The sequence below is a fragment of the Anomaloglossus baeobatrachus genome, chromosome 12, assembly GCF_048569485.1.
Source record: "Anomaloglossus baeobatrachus isolate aAnoBae1 chromosome 12, aAnoBae1.hap1, whole genome shotgun sequence".
Lineage (NCBI taxonomy): Eukaryota > Metazoa > Chordata > Amphibia > Anura > Aromobatidae > Anomaloglossus > Anomaloglossus baeobatrachus.
In genome coordinates this window covers 35,605,228-35,618,108 of record NC_134364.1, presented here as the reverse complement: position 1 = coordinate 35,618,108, position 12,881 = coordinate 35,605,228, and the positions used below count along the sequence as shown (strand labels likewise).

At 45.5% G+C, this 12,881-nt stretch overlaps 1 protein-coding gene across 1 annotated transcript; it reads left to right on the top strand.

Annotated features, from left to right (window-relative positions):
- The first annotated feature begins 1,488 nt into the window (after window positions 1-1,488).
- Window positions 1,489-2,286, top strand: LOC142257545 (carbohydrate sulfotransferase 8-like). The gene has a single exon (XM_075329695.1). It carries the CDS (start codon window positions 1,489-1,491, stop codon window positions 2,284-2,286), a length of 798 nt encoding a protein of 265 aa, XP_075185810.1.
- The last annotated feature ends 10,595 nt before the right edge of the window (window positions 2,287-12,881 follow it).

The following is a 12,881-nucleotide window of genomic DNA, read 5'->3' as shown; positions in this document are numbered from 1 at the left end:
AAGTTACAATAGACAGACTAGTACAGAGGGAAGAGGGCCCTGCCCTTGTGGGCTTACAATCTATAGAATCAAGTACATACACAGACCGATTCAAATCAATGGGTCTACGCATACATCTGTGTTTTTTCACGGACGTGTGTCCGTGTGGTGCACATGTATGTCCATGTGTTCCGCACAGAGACGGGTCCGTTTTTCTCCGGCAGCACTGTTGTCACATGGTCCGCACACTGATGTGGTCCATGTAATCAGTGTGACATGTTGCGGAGAAAACACGTGTCTTTGAAAAAAAAATATTTTCTATACTCACTTGTCTCCAGCGCTGCTGTCTTTGGAGCTGCTTTCACTTGCCTCCGGGCCTGCTTATTATGCTCATGAATACTCACTGCACCGCGGATTCGGAAAGCAGCTCCGGAGACAGCAGCGCCAGGGACTGGTGAGTAAAAAGTTCCTGCTCTCCGTGTGCTATCACATATAGCACACGGAGAACACATGTGTGCCAAAGTCATGGTACACGGATGGCCAAACGCATCTTAAGGCCTGTGCCACACATCCGTGCCTCCGGCACGTGTTTGTCATTTTTTACACGTACCGGCGGCACGGAGACACTTTAACCAATGTTACCCTATTGTAGCAGGCACACACACGTAAAACCACACGGAACGTGTGTCCGTGTGCGTTTGTACGTGTGTGCGATTTTCAAAGCGCTGACATGTCAGTGTTTTCTCCGGCAGCACGGGTGTTACACGGCCCGCACCCGTACCACACGGGTGTAGTGTGGATGCGGTCCCGTGTGACACGCGCCGGAGTAAACACACATGTCAGGGAAAAAAATAAAAAACATTAACTCACCTTCTCCAGCCCTCCTGTCTCTGCCGCTGCTGCCTCTTGCTGCCGACCGCCGCTCATTAATCTCATAGAATATTCACTTCACTGCCTGGCAGCAGCAGCAGCGGGGAGACGGGAGGGCTGGAGACCGAGGATCAGCACCACGGACAGCAGCGCGGACATCAGGGAGGACCAGGTGAGTATAATAATTACTGATTCTACGTGTGCTATCGCGGATAGCACACGTAGAACACACGTGTCACGCACGTACCAGAGACACGTACTTACCTGCACGCAACACGCAGGGAAAATACGTGTCTCTCGGCACGTGCGTGAAATTCACGTGAGTGTGGCAGAGGCCTAAACATGTATGTGTGTTTCACAGACGTGTGAAAGAGGCCTTGGATGGATGAAGATGAAAAAGTTGAGCAGCCGAACATAGTTAACAGCCAATCAGTTTGCAAATAACTTTAAAAAAGTCTTCAAAAATAAAAGCTGAAATCTGATTGGTTGTCTTGGCACCTGCTTTACGTTTTTGCACTGGTTTTTGATAAAGCTCTCATGAGTCTCTCTCTAACTTCTTCTCATAGATCATTACAAATTGCAGTTGCCCTCTAGAACTCGTTAAATAATGGGTGCATTAACTTTTCAGGTTATCTATACATGACCTACATTCAGAACCACCGCAGAAATATAATGAATATTGCCTGTTTCACGAACAAACTCAATAAATCCTACAATTCAATCACTATTTCCAGGAGTCTGTTTGTTGAACACAAACATAAGTTCGTATACTGTGAAGTGCCAAAAGTTGGATGCAGCAACTGGAAGAGAATACTGATCCTAATGGAAAAGGGTGTCTATCAAAATCCCCAGGAACTGGACTATGACATCCACCAGGACAGATCACTACACAGTTTAGATGCTTACCCGATGCATCTGCAGATGGAGATATTGAAGAACTACACAAAAGTGATGTTCTCCCGTCATCCTTTCCAAAGACTGGTCTCTGCATATAGGGATAAAATCTTCCATGCACGAGAGTATTACAAAAGTGTTGTAATGTCAATAAAGAAGAAGATCAGGAAACCTCAAAATTATGACAGTGATCTTACCTTCGAAGAGTTTGTCCGCTATCTACTCCAAGTGGATCCCAAACAGATGGACATTCATTGGAGACCCATGCATCACATTTGTGACCCATGTACAATCCAGTATGACATATATGGCAAGTTTGAAACCATGAAACCTGATGCCGATCATGTTCTGAGATTTATAGGGGCCCCACATTACTTGAAATTCCCCAAAATGAAAGTGTATCCGAATGAATCCAGAATTAATGAAGTCATAAGCAAAGAGTACTTCAAAAACCTAACCAAGCAGCAGATCCAGGGTCTTGCTCAGATCTACTCCCTTGATTTTGCCTTGTTCGATTATGACAATGTATACACTATAAATTGAAGTTAATATAGTAAAACCCCTGGCAAAAATTATGGAATCACCTGGCTCTGATGATGTTCATTCAGTTGTTTACTTTTGTTTAAATAAAGCAGGTCACAGACGGCACAAAACTAAAGTCATTTCAAATGTCAACTTTCTGTCTTTAGGAAACACTAAAAGAAATCATGAAAACATAATGTGCAGCCAGTAATGGTTACTTATCAAGACCAAACAGGGGGAAAAATTATGGAATCACTCAATTATGAGGAAAAAATTATGGAATCATGAAAAACAAACAAACAAAAGAACACTCCAATACATCACTAGTATTTTGTTGCACCACCTCTGTCTTTTATAACAGCTTGCAGTCTCTGAGGCATGGACTTAATGAGTGACAAACAGTACTCTTCATTAATCTGGCTCCAACTTTCTCTGATTGCTGTTGCTAGATTAGCTTTGCAGGTTGGAGCCTTGTCATGGACCATTTTCTTCAACTTCCACCAAAGATTTTTAATTGGATTGAGATCCGGACTATTTGCATGCCATGTCATTGACCTTATGTGTCTTTCAAGAAATGTTTTCACAATTTTTGCTCTATGGCATTATCATTTTGATAAATTATTTCATCATCCCCAAACATGCTTTCAATTGATGGGATAAGAAAAGTGTCCAAAATTTCAATGTAAACTTGGGCATTTTTTAAAGATGTAATGACAGCCATCTTGCCAGTGCCTTTAACTGACATGCAGCCCCATAATATCAATGACTGGTGAAATTTACATGTTCTCTTCATGCAGTCATCTTTGTATTGTTTAGCTTTTCTGTATGTAAATCCTATTTCCTTTAGGCGGTTTCTTACAGTTCAGTCACAGACATTGGCTCCAGTTTCCTCCCATTCGTTCCTCATTTTTTTTGTTGTGCATTTCCTGTTTTGGAGACATATTGCTTTACGTTTCCTGTGTTGATGCTTTGATGTCTCTCTTGGTCTACCAGTATGTTTGCCTTTAACCCCTTAACGACCCATGACGTACTGGGTACGTCATGGATCGTGTGCGGGTAAGCCCCGCACCCTGCCGCCGGCAGGCGGCGGCGATCCGCGCACATATCAGCTGTTATCAACAGCTGACATGTGTGCCTGCTAGCCGCGGGTGGAATCGCTTTCACCCGCGGCCATTAACCCCTTACATTTCGCTGCCAAAATCTTGGCAGCGATATGTATATCGGCGCCGCCATGACAGTCACTTACCCCGCCACCACCGGAAGTCACGTGACATGATCACATGACTTTCAGCGGTTGCCATGGTAGCACAGGGTCATGTGATGACGCCTGTAGCTAACATGACTCACTTCCTCTCAATGCCGGAATACAGCCGGCATTGAAAGTGAAGCAGCAAATCTGCAGTTCTCAGCTCTGTAGCTGAGATCTGCAGATAGTGCAGAGCGATCGGATTGCTGATCGCTATAGCCCCCTAGGGGGACTAGTAAAATAAAAAAAAAAAGTAAAAAAAAAGTTTTAAAAAATTAAAAAAACCTAAAAGTTGAAATCACCCCCCTTTCACCCCATTGAAAATTAAAGGGTTAAAAAAATTAAAAATACACACATATTTGGTATCGCCACGTTCAGAAATGTCCGATCTATCAAAATATAAAATCAATGAATCTGATCAATAACCGGCATAGCGGCAAAAAAAATTCCAAATGCCAAAATTACGTTTTTTGGTCGCCGCAAATTTTGCGCAAAATGCAATAACAGGCGATCAAAACGTAGCATCTGCGCAAAAATGGTACCATTAAGAACGTCAGGTCGAGACGCAAAAAATAAGCCATCACTGAGCCTCAGATCCTGAAAAATGAGAACACTACGGGTTTTGGAAAATGGCGCAAAACGTGCGCCACGTTTTTTGGACAAGCTTGTGAATTTTTTTAACCCCTTAGATACAAGTAAACCTATACATGTTTGGTGTCTACAAACTCGCACCGACCTGAGGCATCACATAGATACCTCAGTTTTACCATATAGTGAACACGGTGAATAAAATATCCCAAAAACTATTGTACGATCCCACTTTTTTTGCAATTTTTCCGCACTTGGAATTTTTTTGCTGTTTTTCCAGTACACTATATGGTAAAACTTATGGTTTCATTTAAAAGTACAACTCGTCCCGCAAAAAACAAGCCCTCATATGGCAAGATTGCTGGAAAAATAAAAAAGTTACGCCTCTCGGAAGAAGGGGAGCAAAAAACAAAAACGCAAAAACGGAAAGTGCCCGGGGGCTGAAGGGCTTAACAACCTTCCCATATTGTTTGTATTTGGTCCAGATTTTAGACACAGCTGACTGTGAACAACCAACATCTTTTGCTGGGCGAGACAAAGTTTTCATTGATACCATGTTGGGCTAGATATGATGTTTTGATCACTTGTTGTCAATCATTAAGTCCATGCTTCAGAGACTGCACGCTGTTATAAAAACCAGAGGTGGTGCAACAAAATACTAGTGATGTATTGGAGTGTTCTTTTGTTTGTTTGTTTTTCATGATTACATAATTGTTTTCTCATAATTGAGTGATTCCATAATTTTTTCCCCTGTTTGGTCTTGAAAAGTAACTGTTACTGGCTAGCACATTATGTTTTCATGATTTTTTTTAGTGTTTCTTAAAGCCAGAAAGTTGACATTTGAAATGACTTTAGTTTGGTGCCAGGTGTGTGATCTGCTTTTTTTAAACAAAAGTAAACAACTGAATGAACATCCTCAGAGCCAGGCGAGTCCATAATTTTTGTCAGGGGTTGTAATAAATAAAAATAGGCATGCCTGCCCTGGATACATGTATTTAAGTAACAATAAAAAATGGCTCCAAATGGTGGACAACCCAATTAATTATCACTCATATGTGGCTTATTTTGTACTGTTGGGATAATTGTACATACCCTTTATATGAAGTTAGACCAAAGATATTTAATTTATTTGGGATAGACCCCCTATGTAAGAGGGATTGTCTCATATTTATTCACTAGTGAATGCATCACGTTCGGAACCATGAGACACATAAGACTCTTTCTCTCTTCTCTCAATAGGTAGCACCATTCCTGTGACACACACTTCATAGAAGAGTCCACTAGAGAGCTCATTATGGCATGATGTTCATTCTTTAATCTTATCTCTATCTAATAAACTGATTTCTTTTTCTTTTTCCGTGATATTGTGATAATGTTGTATGAATGAATTAATGCAATCAAAAAAGACACTGGAATTATTGGAGCACATAAGTTCCCAGACGCTAGATCCCGCGGTGGACCTCCACACTCTGTATGATGTATTACAAATACAGTATATCAAAAAGACTGACCCGCACATCCAACAGGTGTGAAAAGGTGCCAGCTAAAAACACAATATAACTACAAAACGCAAACAGCTGCACTCTAAAATGCGAACAATGAATAAGGGAACTCTGGCTTTGCATTAGCTTGATCTTTTCTGCCTAGACATGGAAGGGTCCCGGTATATAAGAGATCACCTTATCGTTGGTTATTGGGCTCACAAGCATTGGCCAGTACATAAACTAAGAATCTCTTTGTTTCAAATATTCGTATAGCAGTAATGATTGTGTTTTCAGCTGGCACCTGTTCACACCTGTTGGATATTCAGGTCAGTGTTTTTGATATATTTGTAGTGCATTTTTTTCTGACTGAGCACCCCGCCCTATAACTAGGCTGTGTTCATCCTCCTTTATAGCAGGATCCTTTCTGCCCAGACGTGTACGTTTTTAAACCAGATAGGGAATTTCAAGTTAGATTCCCGATATATAAGAGATCGCCTTGTCGTTGGTTACCGGGCTAACATGCATTGGCCAATACGTAAGCTAAGTATCTCAGTATGATGTATGACACAGTTTCCCCACACACAATATGAGCCCCTACCGTGCCCCCCACATGCACTGACTAACAAAATAAAGCAAACATAAAAATGCTCACTTAGCCTGGTTACTTGATCTGTGACGTCATGGCCTATCAGGTCGTCACAGGGTATTGTGCAATCTACCCTTCTGCATGATATCCACCCCCTCCTTGGTTACGGGTCCCTGACCTTTGGTGTTGCTAAGAACAAGCTAATCAAAATCCTAGGAACACTCTGCACCACACCCACCAGACACACCAATGGACAGCCTGAAGGGAATAGGGTCGCCCACTTGGAGGGTTGGTTAGGGGAGTGGTGACTCTCAAGAGGAGAGATCACAAGTTAGTTGTGGAGTGACTCTCGAGAGGAGGTCAGGAACTGGGCTCCGTGAACTACTAGGTGGCAGACGTTGGTCTGGGCCTGGTAGGAGCTGGACCCTGTCACGCTGTACTCTAAGATGTACAATAGCAGTACAGCGCAGTAATGTGGGACTGAGAGGATTCCTGAAACTATCTGAGAAGGTAGTTAGCTGGTAAACCACTAGGGGGCGTAAAAGTGGAGGAAACGTATGAGCAGAGAATTCCCTAGCAGAGGTAATACTAGTCAAGCCCACCAGATGGCAGTAGAATCGTCAGAAAGCCGTGTCACAACATGAGGTCTTGTAAGTACACAAGGGCAAAGTCTAAACGTAGTCAGAGGGAAGCAAATAGTCAGTAGCCGGAAAATCAGAGCCTAGAAGCGAGGGGGAGTGGGAAGACGAGACAGAATAAAGGTAAACAGATAAGGAATGAACAGGGAGACAGCGGGAGAGACACTGATGGAAACAGACAACAGAGGAGGTTAACAGGTCAGGTGAACACGGAGGTCAGGAGGGGGCAGGGCAGACAACAGGTTACTCGAGCAGAACACAGCAGAGCCAGAAGTAGTCCAAGAGAAACAGTGCCCTAATAAAGCAGCCTGACCTCCAGAACGAGGCAGAAAGGATTAACCCCTAACGTGACTTGCATCAGAAGTGAAACTAAAAAAAAGGCTCAGCTCCAGCTGAGCCAGGAGTCAATCATGACAGACCCCGGTCGCAGGGGATCGTGACAAGGCAAATGTAAGAGGAAAGAATTGCTGTATAATAGGGATCAAATGTAACGCCTGCCTGGATCAACAGACTCAGGGGGGATGTAATGGACAGCCTAGAGGGAAGCCACTCGCCAAGCAGGACCCCCAGAACCCTGAAACCCTTTAACCCCTATACAGGGATTTGGAATTACACAGGGCCCTGGAGATCACTACCTGTGGAAGGCTGCAGTCCAATGAGAATAGTCATCAGGCAGGGTCAAACCAGGAATAGTAGAACAGGGACAGAATCGGTAGACAAGGACGTAATCAGAAAACGGAGCAGAGGTCAAATCCGGATCAGGCAGCGAGGTACAAAAACAGCAGGCAGAAGGGTAGTCAGAAAACACGCAGAAGTCAGCACACAGGAATCACAAAACAGAATAGCGCAGAACATGAGCCAGGAAATCATAACTATCTCTGGCAGTGGTCATGTGACAGAAGGGGGAATAAGAAGGGTGTGGTGTCTTCCCATTGGCTGTAGTTGAACGCTGGCAACTTCAGCTGGAAGACACATGCCACCCACAGTCAGCCAGCGGTACTGCAGATCCCAAGATAACCCAGCCCAGTGGATGATCGGAGCCTGCGCCCACCGCCGGTGCTGCTGGCATCGACTCCTCTCCCATCACCAGCACCATCCACGGCAGGAACACGGCGTCGCCTGGCGATCGGAGCAGAAGTCGCTGGAGCAGACTCCGGCAGTGACGTAACATCAACCAAGCAACTACATGTATATAGACAAAAATATATATTTTATTGGTTCAAAAATAAACATACATAAATAGATGTCACATGAAGAGAAAAAAAGTGCAATATTAAAAACATTTAAAAAAGTCACAGATTTACCTTTAACAAACACCCCAGATCTAGTACTATAATAAAATACTACTGTGCTGATAATAAATGGCAAATTTGATACAAAAGGCAAACATGCATGCACGTGCACAATTAGACCTGCATGAATATAACCCATGCTATATTAATAGACCACTTTATCTGACACCACCAACCCTGTCTCAGTGTAAGATAAGTAGTGAGCCTGGGTGGAGTACACTTAGAGTAAAGAACTATGGTGAAAACACCATCGGTATAAATCAGTAAGTCACACCAAATAATTCCACCCTAGGTCCAGACCAAAAAAAAAAATGGAAAATTGTTCTATAATCTAATTACCCACTGCCATGCAGGGAGAGTGGTGCGTGTTCCACAGATCAGCTTACATACGGGGTGTTGCCCCACGCGTTCCGTCACTAGAGATGTGACTTCTTCAAGGGCCAAAAGGAAAGTCTGAAGTGAAAGTGTGAGGAGGTCAGGAACCGGGCACCTTGGAAGTAACTAGGGGGCAGACGGTGGTCTGGGCCTAGTAGGAGCTGGACCCCCGGGATCGTGACAAGGGGCACAGACTGTCGAGGAAGACAGCCGGCGGCCTTGTGACACCACCGGGCAGGGGCCAGGGCACGATGGGGTACGTGGACCCTAGGCCAGGAAGTAGCTTCAGGCGTTCTGGTAGTTTACCCGACGAGGACGAAGTTTTTAAGATCCGTTCTCCACCCGTTCCAAAATCGGGGTACTAGCGCAACGAGGGGGATAGGACTCTACCACTACATAGTCCAGAAAATCCCAAGCGTGAACCCTGAGAGCAAGCTCACCCAGTTAGCCACACTGGGGAGCGGGACCCATTTAGTTCTATGCTAAAAGGGACCAACTACAGAAAAGAGGTGCCAAGGTTAAGGTCACAGGCTAACAAGCAACACCAATGGGCATGGGATCCAGGCGTGCTCCCTCCCTGCTGCAGCGGCATCAAGAACTTTGGTTTACCACAGTTGTCAGCGTCAGCGTTATTGGACCGAGTGAGTACCCTTACCGGCCCAACGGCACCTCCCCGACACCATCACCGAGTCCCGGGGCATCCCCCTACCCGTGGAGGGGTTAAACACCTGGCTGCCCACATTATTGCCACAAGGCACTCCCAATCGTTGCGGTGGTACTCCATCTTACCACGCACCACGGGTGGCATCACAAACCTTCCCCTGTAAATACCCCCCTTTATTCCGGGTGGCCGCGCGATCCCAACCCTTCGGGTCCGGAGACACCTTGAGCTACCGCGGATCCGGATCCGAGCGGCAGCGGCAGGCTGCTAACGCGGGGGCGACACAGATGCGCTGCTTCGGACAGCGCACTGGGCAGACTGAGGCTCTATGCAGCAGGCACAATGTAGTGATTTTATCGTGCCTGCTGTGCTGAGACTCAGACGCACAGGATGAGCAGTGGAGCAGAGAGCTTACAGCTCCATCTTCAACCACTAATTTAAACTGCATCCTGAGGATGCAAAGACCATTGAAATCAAGACACAAGGTGAGGAGAGGAGCCAACTGAAGGATCCCATAGAGGCCATAAGTCTAATAGCTAGATGCCAGTGGAAAATATACATAGAGTAAAATTTAATTTTTGCGGAATCTAACATCCTGCAGGGCTGTCGGGCACAGTCGGGTGCATGCACACAAAATGACTAAAAAATACCAGAAAAGTTTAAATATTTCAGGTTCTGTAGAAATGTAAAACATAACTAATGGCTCGTGCACAAGTTACTACTAGCGATCAGTGTTGTGCGGATCCTACATTAGCAGATGCTGTACCCATGTACCACGGCCTAATGTGATCTTCAGGGGATCTGGGATCAGAAGGTCACAGAGTATATTTTATCACAGTGTCCACTCGTCATGTATCCTGAGTTGGTGCTTATTTCATTCTATCCAGTGTTGAAGGGGTTAAGAATCCTTTCCTTCCTGCTGCAAATCTAACATGTAACCTCAGCTGGAGCCACTCCCTTCTGCTATAAGTATCCACTTCTGACTCCTCTCTATGCCGGCCATAGGTTGTCTCTGTAGAGCTTATCACTGCAGAACTGAGGTGTTCATTCCTATTGCAGCTGTGAAGCTCTCTACTGCAGAAAATGTGGAGTCCTTTGATATTTCTTGCCTGTTTTGTTTGTGCACGCCTTCCCCTTCACTCCCTGGGACGGGGCATAGAGGTGAGTTGTATCTAGGAGCATAACAAGGTGTGGGACCCAGGCATCACAATGTTCAGGGGTAATCCTGAGGACAGGGCTTAGCCTAGGGACCCCTAGCTTGAGGGATAGTTCGGGTGCACACTGTCCCTGCTACCTACCGTCATTGCGTGACACCATGAGAGCCTCTTACGTTGCATGAACACCTGCCTGGATCTGAAAACTTTTCAATCTCAAACATAGAAAAAGTCCACAATGCAGATATAATCTCATAAGACTTTCCATGATGGCGAAAATAGGATATTAAAAAATATAGGGGCCCACGGACCTTCTCTGCAGCTGTCACGCATGGACTTGGGGAAGGTTCGGCGCATGGCGAGACACACAACAAAAAGGGGTTCAGGACAACAAGCAAGGGGTACATCGGGGACACTAACAACGGCGAGCCCTGGCACTAGGGAGGGGGATGATGGGACATCTCCTGCAATCATCTGTAGCTGCACCCTGCACTCCTAGCAAAACCTTTACAGGTTCCGCACCTGTCGCCAAGCAGGATACCTGAAATCTTAGGAAGCCATACGTTAACCATGGCTAGTGAGCTGGCAGGTGAAGATTGCTTGTCCCACCGCTGCACTAACAACATGAAAGGAAGTTATGACAGACAGGAGAAACAACAAAGGATAAGGTGCAACTTCACAGCTGCAGTCAGACACCAGGACTGCAGCCTACACTGCTTCACACAACAAGGGCTCAGCAGCTCCTTCCACTTCCAGGCCTAGTTTCAGAGTGAATCAGAATAACCGGTGCCCTCTACTGTGAGATGTGACCATATATAGGGGAATGGAGTGGTCACCAACTGGAAGCATCTCAGACCAGGAATCAGTTGCTGTTGGAGAGGAAAACTTACATTAACCCCAGAAGCACCAAAATAAAAGAAAATATGAGGAGTGTCAGATGGCAATGTGAAACTCTACTCCAGATCCTGTAATAAGTCTCTAAATGCAGAGTTGACTGTGACACCAACCTTGCTATGGGGGATCAAACAATCCCCTGGGTGGAGTCCATGGCACATGGAGAGTCCACTGTGCTCAGGTAAAAACCTCAGACATCTACTGTACATATATGGTGCATGTGTACAGTGCAAGTAAGGAGCAGGCTCAGGAGCTGAAGCCGCTGCAAGGAGCACCAGTGCCAGCTGTGTTATGCAGCAGGCGCCCGCTGATTACAGCAAGCAAGCTCCAATTGCAACAATTTAACCACTTACAAGCTTCTGGCAATCGTGACTGCAAAATTTAAGAGGCTAAAAATGGGGGAAGGTGTCATTTTCCTATAGTCAACCCCAACCCCTACAAAGTGTCGCCATACATTTTACAGATCATTTTGGGATACGCCCAACATGGGGCAATCAACACAGGGTATATGATAATTTATACGCTGTATTTATACAATGCCTCTGTCACTATGAATGGGAGTTACACACTGATAAACATATGGAAATAACATTATTTTACCTTTGCTGCCATCTAGTGGACAAATATGATAAAGCACACAGAATTTTAGATTTAGTGTAGCAATAAAATAAAAGCAAAAAAACAAGCAAGATTTTATTTGCAGTAAATGGTGAATGTAGTGTATGATGATGATAAGAAAGTGCTTATCTTCTACACACTACAGTTCACCATAGATGTAAGATTATTACTAAACACAACAAGTCGTCTGAACCACGAGCAACATGAAGCAGAGTCTAGTTACACTATTGCAACTGTGTATGCTTTGTAGTGATGAGCAAGCACTGCCATGCTCGGGGACTCGGTACTTGGAAGATCTTCTGGAAAAAATGTTCCTCATTGACTTCCATTATACTCTGTACATAAATCGAGCCCGTCCAGGTGTCCAACTGCTCGTTACAAATACCGAGCACCCGAGCATGGTAGTGCCCGCTCATCACTAGTTACCAGTACCGAGCACCCGAGCATGGTAGTGCCCGCTCATCACTAGTTACGAGTACTGAGCCCCCGAGCATGGTAGTGCCCGCTCATCACTAGTTACCAGTACTGAGCACCCGAGCATGGTAGTGCCCGCTCATCACTAGTTACAAGTACCGAGCACCCGAGCTTGGTAGTGCCCGCTCATCACTAGTTATCAGTACTGAGCACCCGAGCATGGTAGTGCCCGCTCATCACTAGTTCCGAGTACTGAGCACCCGAGCATGGTAGTGCCCGCTCATCACTAGTTACAAGTACCGAGCACCCGAGCTTGGTAGTGCCCGCTCATCACTAGTTACGAGTACTGAGCACCCGAGCATGGTAGTGCCCACTCATCACTAGTTACGAGTACTGAGCACCCGAGCATGGTAGTGCCCACTCATCACTAGTTACGAGTACTGAGCACCCGAGCATGGTAGTGCCCACTCATCACTAGTTACGAGTACTGAGCACCCGAGCATGGTAGTGCCCGCTCATCACTAGTTACGAGTACCGAGCACCTGAGCATGGTAGTGCCCACTCATCACTAGTTACGAGTACTGAGCACCCGAGCTTGGTAGTGCCCGCTCATCACTAGTTACGAGTACTGAGCACCCGAGCATGGTAGTGCCCGCTCATCACTAG

Bases quoted from the DNA above. Each gene is read 5' to 3' on its own strand.
- LOC142257545 (XM_075329695.1), top strand. From the start codon at position 1,489: ATGACCTACATTCAGAACCACCGCAGAAATATAATGAATATTGCCTGT.